The 16273-nt window shown below is 36.9% G+C and overlaps 1 protein-coding gene across 13 annotated transcripts in view; it reads left to right on the forward strand.

The window, feature by feature from the left end:
- The window catches only part of NBEAL1 (neurobeachin like 1), a 178711-nt gene that overhangs the window by 42222 nt on the left and 120216 nt on the right, over window positions 1–16273 (forward strand). For 12 of the 13 annotated variants that reach the window (XR_007517931.1, XM_049887868.1, XM_049887869.1 and 9 more), the window contains 3 exons: window positions 6111–6192; window positions 6788–6915; window positions 15353–15435. Coding sequence is in view for 12 of the 13 variants with exons in the window: in XM_049887868.1 (XP_049743825.1) it covers window positions 6111–6192; window positions 6788–6915; window positions 15353–15435 (293 nt within the window). In the remaining variant the exon portion in view is untranslated. Of the gene's footprint in view, window positions 1–6110; window positions 6197–6787; window positions 6916–15352; window positions 15436–16273 lie in introns of those variants that run through there. The other variant, XM_049887878.1, reaches the window with a different exon arrangement.

Consider the following 16273-nt stretch of genomic DNA (forward strand, 5'->3'; position numbering starts at 1 on the left):
TCTCTTTTCCCCATTTAACAGGCTTTGAGCCTTTGTCAAATATGAGCTGCTCATAGGTAGCTGAATTTATGTCTGGATTCTGAATTCTGTTCCATTGGTCTAGGTATCTGTTGTTGTATCGGTACCAGGCTGTTTTGACTGCTGTGGTGGTATAAATCAGGTTGTAAAATCAGGTAGTATGAGGTCTCCCACTTTGTTCTTCTTTTTAAGTAATGCTTTACTTATCCGGGGCCTCTCAGTTGTGAAGATTTTTGTTTTCTTTATGTTGAGGTATAATCCAAACTGAAGGCTGTAGTCTCTAATCTTCATCATTAAGTACTTCAAATCCTATTTACTTTTGGTAAGCTAGATTGTGTCTTCTGTATATCACAGGTCGTAAATGAGTTTTCCTTCAATCCTGATGCCTTGTTCTTGTTCATATAGTCTAGCTTCCTGGATTATTTGCTCAGCATACAGATTGAATAAGTATGAAGAAAGGATACAACTCTGATGCACATCTTTCCTGATTTTAAACTACAAAGTATCCCCTTGTTCTGTTTGAATGACTGCCTCTTGGTCTATGCACAGTTTCCTCATGACCACAATTAAATGTTCTAGAATTCCCTTTCTTTGCAATGTTATCCTAATTTGTTATGATCGACATAGTCAAATATCTTTGCGTAGTCAGTAAAACACAGGTGAACATCCTTTGGTATTCTCTGTTTTCAGCCAAGATCTATCTGACATCTGCAGTGATTGCCCTCGTTCCATGTCCTCTTCTGAATCCAGCTTGAATTTCTGGCAGTTACTTGTCCATATGCTGCTGTAACCGTTTGAGATTTCTCCTCAGCAAAATTTTATTTGCATGTGATATTAATGATATTGTTTGATAATGTCTGCATCCTTTTGGATCACCTTTCTTTGGAATGGGCACAAATAAGGCTGTCTTCCAGTTGGCTGGCCAGATAGCTGTCTTCCAAATTTCTTGGCATTAGATGATTGAGCGCTTTCAGTGTTACATCTATTTGTTGAAACATCTCAATTGATATTCTGTCAATTCTTGGAGCCTTGCTTTTCTCCAGTGCCTTGAGTGCAGCTTGGACTTCTTCCTTCAGTACCATCAGTTCCTGATACATATGCTACCTCCTAAAGTGGTTGAACATCAACCAATTCTTTTTGGTACAGTGACTCTGTATTCCTTCCATCTTCTTTTGATGGTTCCAGTGTCATTCAATATTTTGCCCATAGAATCCTTCAGTATTGCAACTCAAAGTTTCAGTGTTTTCTTTAGTTTTTTCAGCTTGTGAAATGCCAAGCATGTTATTCCTTTTGATTTTCTAAGTCCAGGTCTTTGCACATTTCACTAAAATACTTTACTTTGTCTTCTTGAGCAGCCCTTTGAAACTTTCTGTTCAGCTCTTTTACTTCTTTATTTCTTCCATTCACTTTAGCTGCTCTGTGTTCAAGAGCAAGTTTCAGGCAGAGTCACTTCTGACATCCATTTTTTTTTTCTTTTCTGTCTTTTTAATGAGGTTTCGCTTTCTTTACATATTGATATCCTTGATGTTGTCCCATAGTTCATCTGGTGTTCCGTCAGTAGTGTTCAATGCGTCAAATCTTTTCCTTATTATGGTCTCTAAATTCAGGTGAGATATACTCAAGGTCATACTTTGGCTTTTGGGGACTCATTTTAATTTTCTTCAGTTTCAGTTTGAACTTGCATGTGAGCATTTGATGGTTCGTTTCACAGTTGGCCCTGGCCTTGTTCCGACTGATGATACTGAGCTTCTCGATAACAAAAATAAACAACCACAACAATTGTTTCAGAACTTAGATTAATGGAAGGTGTTTTTCCAGGAAGGAATATTTTGCTTAGAGTTACTGGTACATGTGATAATAAAAAGAAGATTGACTTTTATTGCTTTACCACTCTCTTTAAATTAACGACAACATTATACTCCTTTATTGCCTCGCACACATGGCAAACTGTTCATACTACCTTGTCTTTGGTATGGCACTGTATCTTATTGAACTATAACATGCATAAAATGAAGAGATCGTAAGTGCACATCTCAGTACATTACAAGAAAATGACAAGTAATGTCAAGAAATAGGGCATTACCGGTACCCCCAAAACTCGCCCCAATTCCTGTCATAATCGTCACCCTCTTCATACTCCCCAAAGGTAGCTATTCTGACTTCTAATACTGTGGATTAATTTTATCTCATTTTTAACTTCTTAGAAATGCAATTGATCATACAGTTTTATTCTTTTTTTTTTTTAATTTTATTTGTTGTTGAGAATATGCACAGCAAAACAATATCAATTTAACAGTTTCTACACATTTTTTTTTTACACATACCATTTAGTGAGACTGATTACATTCTTCGAGTTATGTAACCATTCTCACCTCCTTTTCTGAGTTTTTCCTCCCCCATTATTCACTACCCTTTAAGGTTCGTATCTAATCTTTGGTGTTGCAGTTATGAATTCGATCCTGCATAAAAAAAAATAAAACACTGCCATTGATTCAGTTCTGACTCATAGTGACACTATAGGACAGATTAGAACTGTCCCATAGGGTTTCCAAGGATGTAAACTTTTACGGAAGCAAACTGCCATATCTTTCTCCCTCGGAGTGGCTGGTGATATCAAACTACCAACCATTTTGGTTAGCAGCTGAGCTCTTTAACCTCTGCTCCACCAGGGGTCCTGATTCCATACATAGTTCTTAAAAGAGCATACTGCTGAAGCAGACATTTTTTATTAGTTAAGCTAGACTATTCTTTTAAGAAGACTTCAGGGGATATTTTTGGTTTATAGTTTATAGATTATCTCAGGGCAGTAGTTTTGGGAGTTCATCCAACCTTCATGGCTCCAGGAAGTCTGGAGTCCATGAGAATTGAAATGCTATTCTGCATTTTCCTCCTTTGATCAGGATTCTTCTATGGAATCTTTGGAACATTTGGGATATTCAGTAATGGTTTCTGGACACCATCCAGTTCTTCTGGTCTCATGGCAAAAGAGGCAGTTGTTCATGGAGGCAATTAGCTACACCTTCCATATCCTTCTATTCCCGACTCTCCTCTCTGTTGCTCCAGGTGAATAGAGACCAATTGTTGTGGCTTGAATAGCTGCTTGGAAGCTTTTAAGACCCCAGGTACTGTGCAGTGAACTAGGAAGTAGAACAGAAACACTAGACATGTTTTTAGGCCAATTAACTTGGAGGTCCCGTGAAGTCATGACCCTAAATCTCCAAACCAAGGAACCAAATCCCATGAGGTTTTTGGCTGTACATACGCAGCCTTAGCAGCTACTCTTTTTTTTTTTTTTAAGTCATTGTTGTAAATATATCTGCCACACAAAAACAGCCTTTGGCAATTCAGCTTTTTACAGGCGTACAGCTAATTGGCAGCAATTGCAGTAATCAGCTGTGCAGCCCTATCCTTCGATGTGTCCGTCACCGTTAACCCCCCTGCTCTCGCACCCTCCCGCCCCGGTAGCCACTAATACATTTTTTTTCTCTGTACATTTACTTTTTCTTGTCTTTTTATAGAAGTAAGGTTATATAATATTTGTCCTTTGGTGATTGACTTATTTCACTCAGCATAATGTCTTCCAGCTCCATCCATACTGTGGCATGTACCAGGACTTCATTTCTCCTAGTGGCTGAGTAGTATTCCATTTTATGTGTGGACCACATCTTGTTTATCCATTCATCTATCGATGGACATTCAGGTTGATTCCACCTTTTGGCTGTTGTAAATACTGCTGCAGTGAACACTGGCATACCAGTCTCTGAATCTCTGCTTTCAAATCTTTTGGGTTTATATACTGTCTTAATTATGTAGTGCTGCTATAACTGAAATACCACCAGTGGATGGCTTTATTGAACAAAAGTTTATTCTCTCATAGTGTAGGAGGCTAGAAGTATGAATTCAGGGTGGCAGTTCCAGGGGAAGGCTTTCTCTCCCTCTCGGCTCTGTAGGAAGATCCTTGTTATCACTCTTCCCCTGGTGTAGGAACTTCTCAGTGCAGAGACCCTGGGTCCAAAGAATGTACTATGTTTCTGGCACTAATTTCTTGGTGGTGTAAAGTCCCTCTCTTTACTCAATTCTCTCTTTTATATCTCAAAAGAGATTGACTCAAAATACATTTTAGTGGATTGAGTCCTGCCTCATTAATAGAACTGCCTCTAACTGTGCCTCATTAGCATCGTAGAGGCAGGACTTATAACACAGGAAAAATCACATCAGATGACAAAATGGTGGACAATCACACAATACTAGGAATCATGGCCTAGCCAAATTGCTATCTGTTTTCGGGGGACACAATTCAATCCATGACATACCTAGGTGTGGAATTTATAGGTCATATGGTAGTTCTATTTTTAGTTTTTTTTGAAGAAACCCACAGTGTTTCCCGCGATGGCTACCATTTTGCGTTTATACCAACAATGGGTAAGGGTTAGTTTATATTCTTTTAGGGATGCCTTTTTTCCCCCCTCAACTTGTGGTATCTATTTTATTTATTTATTTATTTATTTCTGATGTTCAAACTTACTGTCTTCTCAAGAGAGTACTTCTTTTTGATTGAGTATTAAGCATTGGTTTTGAAAAACTGCAGAGATAATTTCAGGCCTAGGATGACACTATCCTTCCACAGAGGTAAGTTGTTATTAGTTTTTGAAAAGGTAGGATTCCCTAATATAGTCAAGATTGAGATGATTTGGACTTCTGTGTGTGTGAATGCTGATCCTTTTCTATTTCATTCTTTCTCCTTGTGTGTGTCATTTTGGTGGTCTCAAACCAGAATTTGAGAGTCTGCTCTTTGTGGGCCTTGAATTCCAGTTTTTGTCCTTATCAGCACTGTTAAACTCAAAAGCGTTCATCAGCTTCTCATCTACCTCTGTCTGTATTGGCAGAAATCTTGAGTTCAAAATGGTTTTAAATGCAGAGTTTATCTCTCCCTAGGTTTCTTTCTTCCGCATTTCAGGTCTGTAATTGTTCACTGCCTTGATAGCTTTCTGATGCTGTGAAGCAAATTGTTTTTCAGTGTGTCGTTGATCTTTTACAGTTCTTAGGAGGAAGATTGGTCCTAGCTCACCATTACTGGAAACAGAACTCTTGAAGAGGCTTTCAATTTTACCTTTGCCCTTTACTGTTTGTTTTCTCCAAGATCTCATGCCAGTCTGTTTTGTTACATTAAGAAATCTGTTTATTCAGACAGTTTTTCCTATTCTCTTAGTAACTACTGTATTTTAAGATATAAGGTATTTTTCAAGGCCACAGTGACTCACAACAGAAAATTATTAGTTTGTTTTTTTATTTTAGGAAAATTACTGGTGATTTTAGGTATAGTAAATGTTAGCAATTTATGTTATGTCTTATAAAAACAATATAAAAATAAGGACTGTATCATAATTAGTTAAAAACTAAACAGTTGATCTGCTGGTTTGAATAGGTCAAGATACCATGCCCTATGGAATGTGTAAAGTTTTCTCTCAGAAACTTTTAATATCACTAAAGAGATCAGACATATGTGTAATGTAAAATGTAAAAGCAAAACCAGACATGTGGTACAGTGGTGACAGTATGTAAAAAACTAAGAATCTGCATAGGGAAAAAAACGAGGAAAATATAATAACATGTAAGAAAATTGGTGACTTTTTCTCTTTTGTTTATACTTTGTAATATTTTTCCAGTTTGTCTATTAAGAAATAGATGCTAATCAGCATTTAATTCTTAACCGTTCTGTTTATAGTCATTAATTGGTACTTGAGGTATATTTCACATTCTCGATGGAAAAGCAGTCATAAAGCCATATTGATTTTTTAAAAATAAATGTCATTTGCATTTTGTTTGCCAGTGGGTGTTCTAAAGATTAAAGCTGAATACGTGAGCATGCATGTGGCTCACCATTCATATGTATTAAAAAAACCCACTGCTGTCGAGTCGATTCCGACTCATAGTGACCCTATAGGACAGGGTAGAACTGCCCGATAGAGTTTCCAAGGAGCGCCTGGTGGATTCGAACTGCCAACCTCTTGGTTAGCAGCGGTAGCACTTAACCACTACGCCACCAGGGTTTCCAAATGTAATAAATGTATGAGTAATTTTTTTTCTTACAGAAATCTGTCTAATGTGGAAGAAATTGGAACTTGCTCGTATATTAATCATATTATCACCATGACAACACTCTATATTCAGCAAGTAGGTGTGAACCAATATTTTTTGTTGCTTTACTGAGGGTAACTCAGTTTCACTTTTTCGTTGTTGTTTGTTTTGCTTTTCATATTACAGTTAGTAAAGGTAATTATTTTCAGAGGTAATAATCGAGAAAAGAATCAAAATTATGATTGGGTACTATATATTTCAGACATCTTACATATATTACCTAAATGTATGCAATCAGTTATTAATATATTTGTTATTTTAATTGAAAAATTAAAGTGTTTTATAAATGGCTTTTAAAAATTATACAATTTGTCGTATTATGTATTTATTATTTACTTGTCATATATCCATCTTACTGAAAGCATATTATGTTTTGCAGAGATGTTTGGTTATTTATTTTAAGCCCTTTCTAGGAAATATTTAAAATCTGTAAGGGTGTATGTAGTCCATATGATTGACTGACTCTCTTTAGACTCAAAGGGGATGTTAGACTTATTTGAATTAAAATGATTTATTATTAGATAATTAATGACACACGTGGCATTTTAATGCTGTAGGTAAGAATGTTGAACTTGTTATGTGGCTTAATATATTTAAGTAAGTAAAATTTTATGTTTGAATTTATTCTCAGTTAAAAAGCAAAAAAAAGGAGAAGGAAATGGCAGATCAGACATCTATTGAAGAGTTTGTAATCCATGCATTGGCATTTTGTGAAAGTTTATATGATCCGTATCGGAACTGGAGACACAGAGTTTCAGGGTATGTTTAATAAATCACGATATTCATTTAAAATGTGACTGTGATAATATGTGCAACCCTTAAAAGCAGCTCTCATTTTCTATGAAAGCAATTGGAAAGATATGCCAAGGCCCACAAGTATAAAATAGGAATAATAATCCTAACCATTAAACATAATAACCTTCTCTGCATTTTTATACATTTACTTTCTTTTATATATTCAAAGAAGTTGTCCTAATACTTTTCTTGACTTTATTAATGGGAAGGTACGAATGACCTACTGAATACTTCCTTTTCTCTTGAGTTATAATATCTCCTTTTTTCCAGGGAGAAAGTCCTTTGACCTTTCCTTTGCAAAGATGTATCAATCAGGATAAGCTAGATTATGCTGCAATAATAAACAAGGGCTCAGAATAACCAGGTTTATTTCTCGTTCATGCTTCCTGTCTATCATGGGAGGGGAGGGGGCCTCTAGTCATCATAGTTACTCAAGGTCCGAAGCAGACAGAACAGCTAGCATCTAAGGCTTTGTTAGTTAGCATATGAGAGGGAAACAAAAGCTCTGAAGGGTCTCACATTGGTAACTTAATACTCTTGTCTATACGTGACACTTGATACTTCTCGTTTTCATTCAGAACTCATTGACCTGAATGAGTCACATGGTTTCATCTATCACAGTGGGGCCAAGAAGTTCAGTTGTACCATGTGACTGGAAGGGGTAGAAACAGAAATATTTGGCAAACAGCCCCAGCGGCTACCTTTCGCCTCTGCCTGTGTACTGCTCATGACTCTTTAAAGACTCAGAGAGACATAGAACAGTGCTCCATTTGCAGCCTTTCTGCTCATTCAGCACTTTGGTTCCTGATCAATCATTGTTCTCTCTATTTTGAAGTTTATATCAGAGCTTATTTTCTTTTAATTTTGGTAAAATGTATTTAACATAAAATTGTCATTTTAATCATGTTAAGTGCAGCTCAGTGGATTAGTTATATTCATGATATTGTGCAACCATTACCAGTATTTTCAAAATTTTCATAATCCAAACAGAAACTGAGTACCCATTAAGTAGTAATTCCCCATTTCCCCCTCTTCCCAGTCCCTGGTAATTGCTAATCTACTTTCTGTCTCTATGCATTTGCCTGTTCTAAATACTTCATATAAACGGGATCATGTATTTGTCCTTTTGTGTGCCAGACCTTTCTGAATGAAAGTGTATCTTTTCCTCTTGCTGTTTTCTCATCCTCCATGTTGGATTTGCCACTACTGCAAGCCTAAGAGAACACATTAAGTTTTGAAACACTGAAACAGAATTTTTCTTTTAGCAGCAAGACAGGTGGAGAAAGAGGAACATAAAATCAATCTAAACATGACAGACTTTTAAAGGAATTCATAATAAGCAAAACAAATTTAAGGAAGAAAAAAAAAACAGATCTGAGAACAAATTAAAACAAACTAAATAAAATTGGTGTTTGGAAAAAAAAACACTTTGAGAGCCAAGAACAAGGAAATTTTAAATAGTATAACATAGAAAGAGAATTATACATACTGAGATGACATTGTGATGGGGAACAGAGAATAGAGGATAAGCAGCGGCATTTAATGAGTGCATGTGTCATATGTGCCAGGAATTATGCTAGAAGCTTCCCATGTATTATTTTTACTACTCTCAAGTATCTTTGTAGTAATGTATGAGTTGTTTCATAAAGCAGGATTTTAGACCTAGGTTTCTCTGACTTTGACTTTGACAGGGAGATAAATCATGATGCAAATAAATCATGGAATTAGGAGAAATCTATAGCTTATGAAAGACCTGTACGGAGCTTTAATAACAGTGATGTATACTTATTTATTAATCTTACTCTGAATTAAATGTAAGTTTGAAATATATATATTTTCGTTGTTTGTATTTCTTGCTTACCAAAATACCTAAAACAGTTTCAAACACGTTTCATTAAAATTAGCATAATTTCAAAACAGAGCCATTTAAAATTATGTTTCTAGTTTTGTTTTCTTGCTTGATGAAATAAAGGGATAATTTTCATATCTCTGGAGCCCTGGTGGTACAGTGGTTAACAGCTATGGCTGCTAACCAAAAGGTTGAGAGTTCGAATCCACCAACTGCTCCTTGGAAACCCTCTGTTCTGTAGGGTTGCTATGAGTTGGAATTGACTCACCAGCAAAGAGTTTGGTTTTGATTTTTGATATCTCCACATGTGATTTGATTTGATTAATAGTGTTGATTAATCTGTTAGGTCAGTTTTGGCTTGATGCTGCTTGCAGAATCTCTCATGTTTAGAAAGATTTCTTCAAGTGGAACTGAAATAGGTATTAAAAAAAAAATTTTTTTTTTCTATAAGGGAAGGAAAATCTTTCAATATGACTTATTCATTCAAGTATTTTTATTGAGTTATTTGTGTCTCATGCAATTTCAGTAAGACTTGTTTCTTTAATGTTGGAGAGGCTGTGGAGAGATTGGAACATTTATACACTGCCGGTGGGAATGTAAAATGGTAGAACCACTTTGGAAATCCATTTGGCACTCACTTCCTTAAAAAGCTAGAAATAGAACTACCATATGATCCGGCAATCCCATTCCTTGGAATATATCCTAGAGAAATAAGAGTCTTTACACAAACACATATACGCACACCCATGTTTATTGCAGCACTGTTTACAGTAACAAAAAGATGGAAGCAACCAAGGTGCCCATTAGTGGATGAATGGATAAATAAATTATGGTATATTCACACAATGGAATACTACACATCAGTAAAGAACAGTGATGAATCTGTGAAAAATTTCATAATGTGGAGGAATCTGGAAGGCATTATGCTGAGTGAAATTAGTCAGTTGCAAAAGGACAGATATTATGTAAGACCACTATTATAAGAACTCGAGAAGTAGTTTAAACAGAGAAGAAAATATTCATTGATGGTTATGAGGAGGAGGTGGGAGGGAGGGTGGGAGAGAGATATTCACTAATTAGATAGTAGATAACTACTTTAGGTGAAGGGAAAGACAACACACAATACAAAAGAGGTCAGCACAATTGGACTAAATCAAAAGCAAAGAAGTTTCTGGAATAAACTGAACACTTCGAAGGCCAGTGTAGCGGGGACGGGGGTTTGGGGACCATGGTTTCAGGGGACATCTAAGTCAATTGGTGTAATAAAATCTATTAAGAAAACATTCTGCTTCCCACTTTGGAGAGTGGCATATGGGGTCTTAAATGCTAGCAAGCGGCCATCTAAGATGCATCAATTGGTCTCAACCCACCTGGATCAAAGGAGAATGAAGAACATCAAGGACACAAGGTAATTACGAGCCCAAGAGACAGAAAGAGCCACATAAACCAGAGACTACATCAGCCTGAGACCAGAAGAACTAGATGGTGCCCAGCTACAACCCATGACTGCCCTGACAGGGAACACAACAGAGAACCCTTGATGGAGCAGGAGAGCAGTGGGATGCAAACCCCAACTTCTCGTAAAAAGACCAGACTTAATGGTCTGACTGAGACTAGAAAGACCCCTGTGGTAATGGCCCCCAGACCTTCTGTTGGCCCAGGACCAGAACCATTCCCAAAGCTAACTCTTCAGACAGGGATTGGACTGGACAATGAGTTGGAGAGGGTTGCTGGTGAGGAGTGAGCTTCTTGTATTAGGTGGACACTTGAGACTATGTTGGCATCTCCTGCCTGGAGGGGAGATGAGAGGGTAGAGGGGGTTAGAAGCTGATGAAATAGACAGGAAAAGAGAGTGGAGGGAGGGAGTGGGCTGTCTCATTAGGGGGAGAGCAATTGGGAGTATGTAGCAAGGTGTATATAAGTTTTTGTGTGAAAGACTGACTTGATTTGTAAACTTTCACTTAAAACACAATAAAAATTAAAAAAAAAAAGGATTGTTTCTTTCCTACAGAGAAAAATAATTACCTTAAAGCCATGCCTGGGACAACATGTGCACTAAAATAGTTACAGTAAATAATTGTAAGCCATTGGAGAAAAAGGAAATTTGTGAGTTTGATTCTAGTGATAGAAGACAGACAAGAAGAGAGGACACTCTTGGCTTACAGTGAAATGCCAAGTGTTAGGAAATGTAAAGGGAATGCTAGAGTTGGAAAAATCAGCATTTTGCACCCATAATAGTAAACACTGGATCAGGTAACAATCATCGATGGATACTAAGTTTTGATGAGGTCTTGAGGAAGAGTATGGTATTTGTGTGGTTTTAAAGTGTCTTCACATAAATTACTAGTTGTAAAGAAACAGGTAGTAATTAATATGGGAAAACTGGACAGTAATTTGACTAACCCAACCCACTGCCGTCGATTCGATTCCAATTCATAGCGAACCCTATAGTAATTTGACTGGATGATAAAAAATATCATCAGTGAGATGCTGATGTACATTGTGTGCCTCCAAATGTTAGAAGGACACATCACTGCCTATGTGGTATTCCACCCAAGAATGCATAATCAGAATCTAGTTATAAGGAAACTCCAAGCAAATCCAAAATGAATAATGTTCTAGTGAAAAAAGGAAGGGGCAGCATTTTTAAAAAATGTCGGACACATACAGAAACACTGTGGAAATGTTCCGGATTAAAGGTGGCTAAAGAGAAACACGTCTGTCAGTTTGTCATATTGTGGGGTTGCGTGTTGCTGTGATGCTGGAAGCTATGCCACAGGTATTCAAATACCAGAAGGGTCACCGAAGACCAGATGAGTTGTGGAATGACATCAAGGACATCGTACATGAAGAAAGCAAGAGGTCATTAAAAAGATAGGAAAGAAAGAAAAGACTAAAATATATGTCAGAACAGTCTCTGAAACTTGCTCTTGAATGTAGAGTAGCTAAAGCAAAAGGGAGAAATGATGAAGTAATACAGGTGAGCAGAAGATTTCAAAGGGCGGCCGAAGAAGACAAAGTACTATAACAACATATGAAAAGACCTGAAGTTAGAATACCGAAAGGGAAGAACACATTTGGCGTTTCTCAAGCTGAAAGAACTGAAGAAAAAATTCAAGCCTCAAGTTGCGATATTGAAGGATTCTATGGGGAAAATATTAAACGACACAGGAAGCCTCAAAAAAAGATGGAAGGAATACACAGAGTTACCGTACCAAAAAGAATTGGCTGACATTCAACCATTTCAGAAGATGCTTATGATCAGGAGCCGATGGTACTGACGGAAGAGGTCCCAAGCTGCACTGAAGGCTTTGGTGAAAAACAAGGCTTCAGGAATTGACAGAATACCAGTTGAGATGTTTCATCAAATGGATGCAGTGCTGGAAGTGCCCACTCACCTATGTCAAGAAACTTGGAAGATGGCTACCTGGCCAACTGACTGGAAGAGATCCATGTTTATGCCTATTTCAAGGTGATCAAACCAAGTGTGGAAATTTTCGAACAATGTCATTAATATCACACATAAGTAAAATTTTGCTGAAGATCTTTCGAAAGTGGCTGCCACAATACATTGACAGGGAACTGCCAGAAATTCAAACCAGATTCAGAAGAGGATGTGGGACCAAGGAGAATGCAGGACATTTTCTTAATAAACTTTGTTATAGCAGTTTACCTAGATATCCCCTAATATCATGGTCCTCAGAACCCTGCCCCGGCTACTGTGTCCCTCAAAGTGTTTGGTTGTGTTCAGGAAACTTCTTAGCTTTTGCTTTAGTCCAGTTGTGCTGACTTCAACTGTATTGTCTGTTATCCATCCCTTCACTTAAGATAGTTCTTGTGTACTATCTAGTTAGTTAATAACCCCTCCATCCCTCCCCACCCTTGTAACCATCAAAGAATGTTTTCTTCTGTGTTTAAACCTTTTCTTGAGTTCTTATAATAGTGATTTCATACAATACTTGTCCTTTTGCAGCTGACTAATTTCACTCAGCCTAATGCCTTCCAGTTTCATCCATGTTATGAGATGTTTCACGGATCCATCCTTGTTCTTTATTGTTGTGTAGTATTCCATTGTGCAAATACACCATAATTTGTTTATCCATTTGTCCATTGGTGGGCACCTGTAGGTTGTTTCCATCTTTTTGCTGTTGTGAACAGTGCTGCGATGAACATGGGTGTGCATGTATCTATTCATGTGATGACTCTTATTTCTCTATTCCGGCGAGTGGCGTTGCTGGATCGTATGGTACATCTATTTCTAGCTTTTTAAAGTTGATTTCCAAAGTGGTTTACCATTTTACATTCCCACCAGGAGTGTATAAGTGTTCAGTGTCTCCACAACCTCTCCAATATTTATTTTATTGTGGTTTTTGGATTGATGCTGGCCTTGTTGGGGTGAGATGGTATCTCATTGTAGTTTTGATTTGCATTTCTCTAATGGCTAATGATAGTGAGCATTTCCTTATATATCTGTTAGCCATTTGAATGTCTACTTTGGTGAAGTGCTTGTTCATATCCTTTTGCTCATTTTTTAATTGGGTTATTTGTCTTTTTGTTTTCAAGGTTTTGCTGTATCTTGTATATTTTAGAGATTAGATGCTGATTGGATATGTTGTAGCCAATCCTAGTCTGTAGGTTGTCTTTTTACTCTTCTAGTGAAGTCTTTTGATGAGCATAAGTGTTTGATTTTTAGGACCTTCCCGTTATCTACTTTGTCCTCTAGTGTTTGTGCATTGTTATGTTTTGTATTCTGTTTATGTCATGTGTTAGGGCTCCTAGCGTTGTCCCTATTTTTTTTTCCATGATCTTTATCGTCTTAGTTTTTATCATGGCAGCCAGTTTTGACAAATGTGTAATGTCACGTGTTCACCATTACAATATCCTACAGAATAATTTTTGTTGTTGTGTGCCATTGAGTCAGTTTGACTCATAGTGACCCTGTAGGACAGTAGGACTGCCCCTGGGCTTTTCTAGGCTGTAGCCTTTCCAGAAGCAGATTGCTAGGCTTTTTTCTCCCAAGGAGCCACTGAGTGGGTTTGAACCACTAACTTTTTGGTTAGCAGCCAAATGCTTAGCACTGCACCACCACACCAAGGCTCCTTAGAATAGTTTTACTGCCTGCTTAATCATTTTTCATTCTTGTAAAATGAATTTTTCTACCACATGACTGAAATTTTTTGTTTGAAACGTTAGTAAATGTTTCCTCATAAAGTTTGTTTGAAACTTTAGTAAATGCTTCCTCATAAATCTTTGATAATGATCTTAATTAAATAGAAGGATCCGATGATCTTCTAGGATGTTATGTTTGAAATTAAAATAAACATTAAAATAGTTGCTGTCAGGTTGATTCTGAGTCATGGTGACCTCGTGTTTCTGAGTAGCACTGCACTCTATAGGGTTTTCAATGGCTGCTACCTTTTGGAAGTACATCGGCAGGGCTGTCTTCTGAAAATAAATACAAGGAGTATGATAATTCTTATGCCCTACATATTGGAAATAGGCATAGACCTGGAAAGCATTGCAGTGACCTGTGATATTCAGTATGATTTCTGGTGAATCTGGGTAATAGATACGGATTATAGAGCTCTTTGTCTGTCATCACTGGGATTCAGCTGTGCCTCTCCTGTTTGCCTTATTACATGGCAATAGACTTTTCTTCCTAGCTTTTACATAAGTGTAAGGAAACTAATTTCAGCAACTCAGTTATGATTAAGAAGAAGGCATCTCAAACCAGTGCTTTTATCAGTAGATCATGTTTATATGTATGGAATTTCTATGTGGTTCTTCTTCAGACTTTTCTCATTTTTGTTGGCTTTAATCTATAAATGTTAAGTGTTTTTTCAGGACATGAAAAAAAGCATTATTTTCTTTTTAATTTCCACATTCCTCTGTTGGTGGAAGTATCATTATAACAATTGTCTTCATTTCCCACTCTGCGCTCCCCATGTCCATCTGAGAGAGTCATTTTGTGTGAATTGAAATGTTCGTGGTCAAAACACGTGGAAATTGCGTTGCCTTATCAAAGCCTGTAGAAATATTATAGCCATCAAAATTATTGGCAGTGTCTTTAAAAAAAGATAAAAAGTCCCAGCCTATACTGGGTTAGTATCCTTAAGATGAAAGAAGCTAAGGGTTCTGGACTTATGTATGTCAGAAAGTGACATTGTAGCCTGATTTTTGATGAATTTCAGTTTCACTGTACTAATAAGCTACTAGCTTTACATGTCAAATTAGCAATTCTACTGAACATGTTCTTTTTACTGATTGGGAATTTTCTTCTTCAGTTTCTAGTTGTTTGGAGATTTAGCCTGGCTGCTATGTTTCATTGCTAAACCATTAAAAAATGTTTCTTAACTCAAAAGAAGATATTCCTTTAATTGGTGAGCATTTAAGTTATTGGCTAGACTTTGCTTTCAAGAGTGTGCCAGTCATGGAAATATATTGTTCAGTAAAACAAAACTAAAAGATTAAATTGTTTTATAATTGTTTTTGTAATTGTGCATTTCTATTTTTCCATTTTATAATTTGTCATTAACTTATTTTTAATGATAGACGTATCCTTAGTACTGTGGAAAAGAGCAGACAGAAATATAAGCCAGCTTCTCTCACAGTGGAGTTCATCCCTTTCTTTTATCGTAAGTAACACTTTTAGTTTCTCCTAGTTTGATTTCGATCTTACTCTCATAATCCTACTCTGATTCTGACCTTGATTTAGCTTTGTGAATTAATAAGGTGAAGATTGTTAAGAACCTATCACTAGAGTACTTCATTCCTTTTTGGCTGTGAATATTGTTCTTGGTTCTGTTTAATTTACTTTTCTCAAAGTGTTTTACTTTTGAGAAGAGTTGAGTATTTTAATGACCATAGTATATTTTAGAACTTCAGAATTTTTACTGAAAATGAAAAGCTTAGAGCCTGTCACTATATACATGACCTATATGGGCTGTAGTTTTCGATTAAAAAAAATTATGCTATATTTTAAGAATATAGAAAACTTATACAGAATTTAAAAAGAACACCATTTATTTTCCACTTGAATTTGCCAGATGTTAACATTTTGCCGTATTTGTTTCAGTTCTTTTTTTGTTTTGTTTCCTAAGAACTGAGACAAGACAGAAACAGTCCTTTGTTTGATAGCCTGGTGAAAAGTGGCTGCAGTGCCCACTCTGCTGACCACCAGTAGTGATGCCAGCTTCAGCTAGACAGTCAAGCTTACTTGTTCACAATAGGCCATGCCTGGCCCTGGCTTCACTTAAGAGGACACAGGAGAGGAACCCCAACATGCCAGTAGATAGTGTAAGGTGTTGCCATTCAGCAGGAGTCCTCACAGCAGTCCAAGGCTACTCTTTGGTCCTTTGAATGAGGATACGAGACCAATTTGATGGGTGCAGGAGCCTTTCTGGCTTAGAAGCTTTGTACCCCATAAGACCCAGTATATCCTGTAATAGCCCATGCACATAGCTTCCAAACCCT

The sequence above is a fragment of the Elephas maximus genome, chromosome 6, assembly GCF_024166365.1.
Source record: "Elephas maximus indicus isolate mEleMax1 chromosome 6, mEleMax1 primary haplotype, whole genome shotgun sequence".
Lineage (NCBI taxonomy): Eukaryota > Metazoa > Chordata > Mammalia > Proboscidea > Elephantidae > Elephas > Elephas maximus.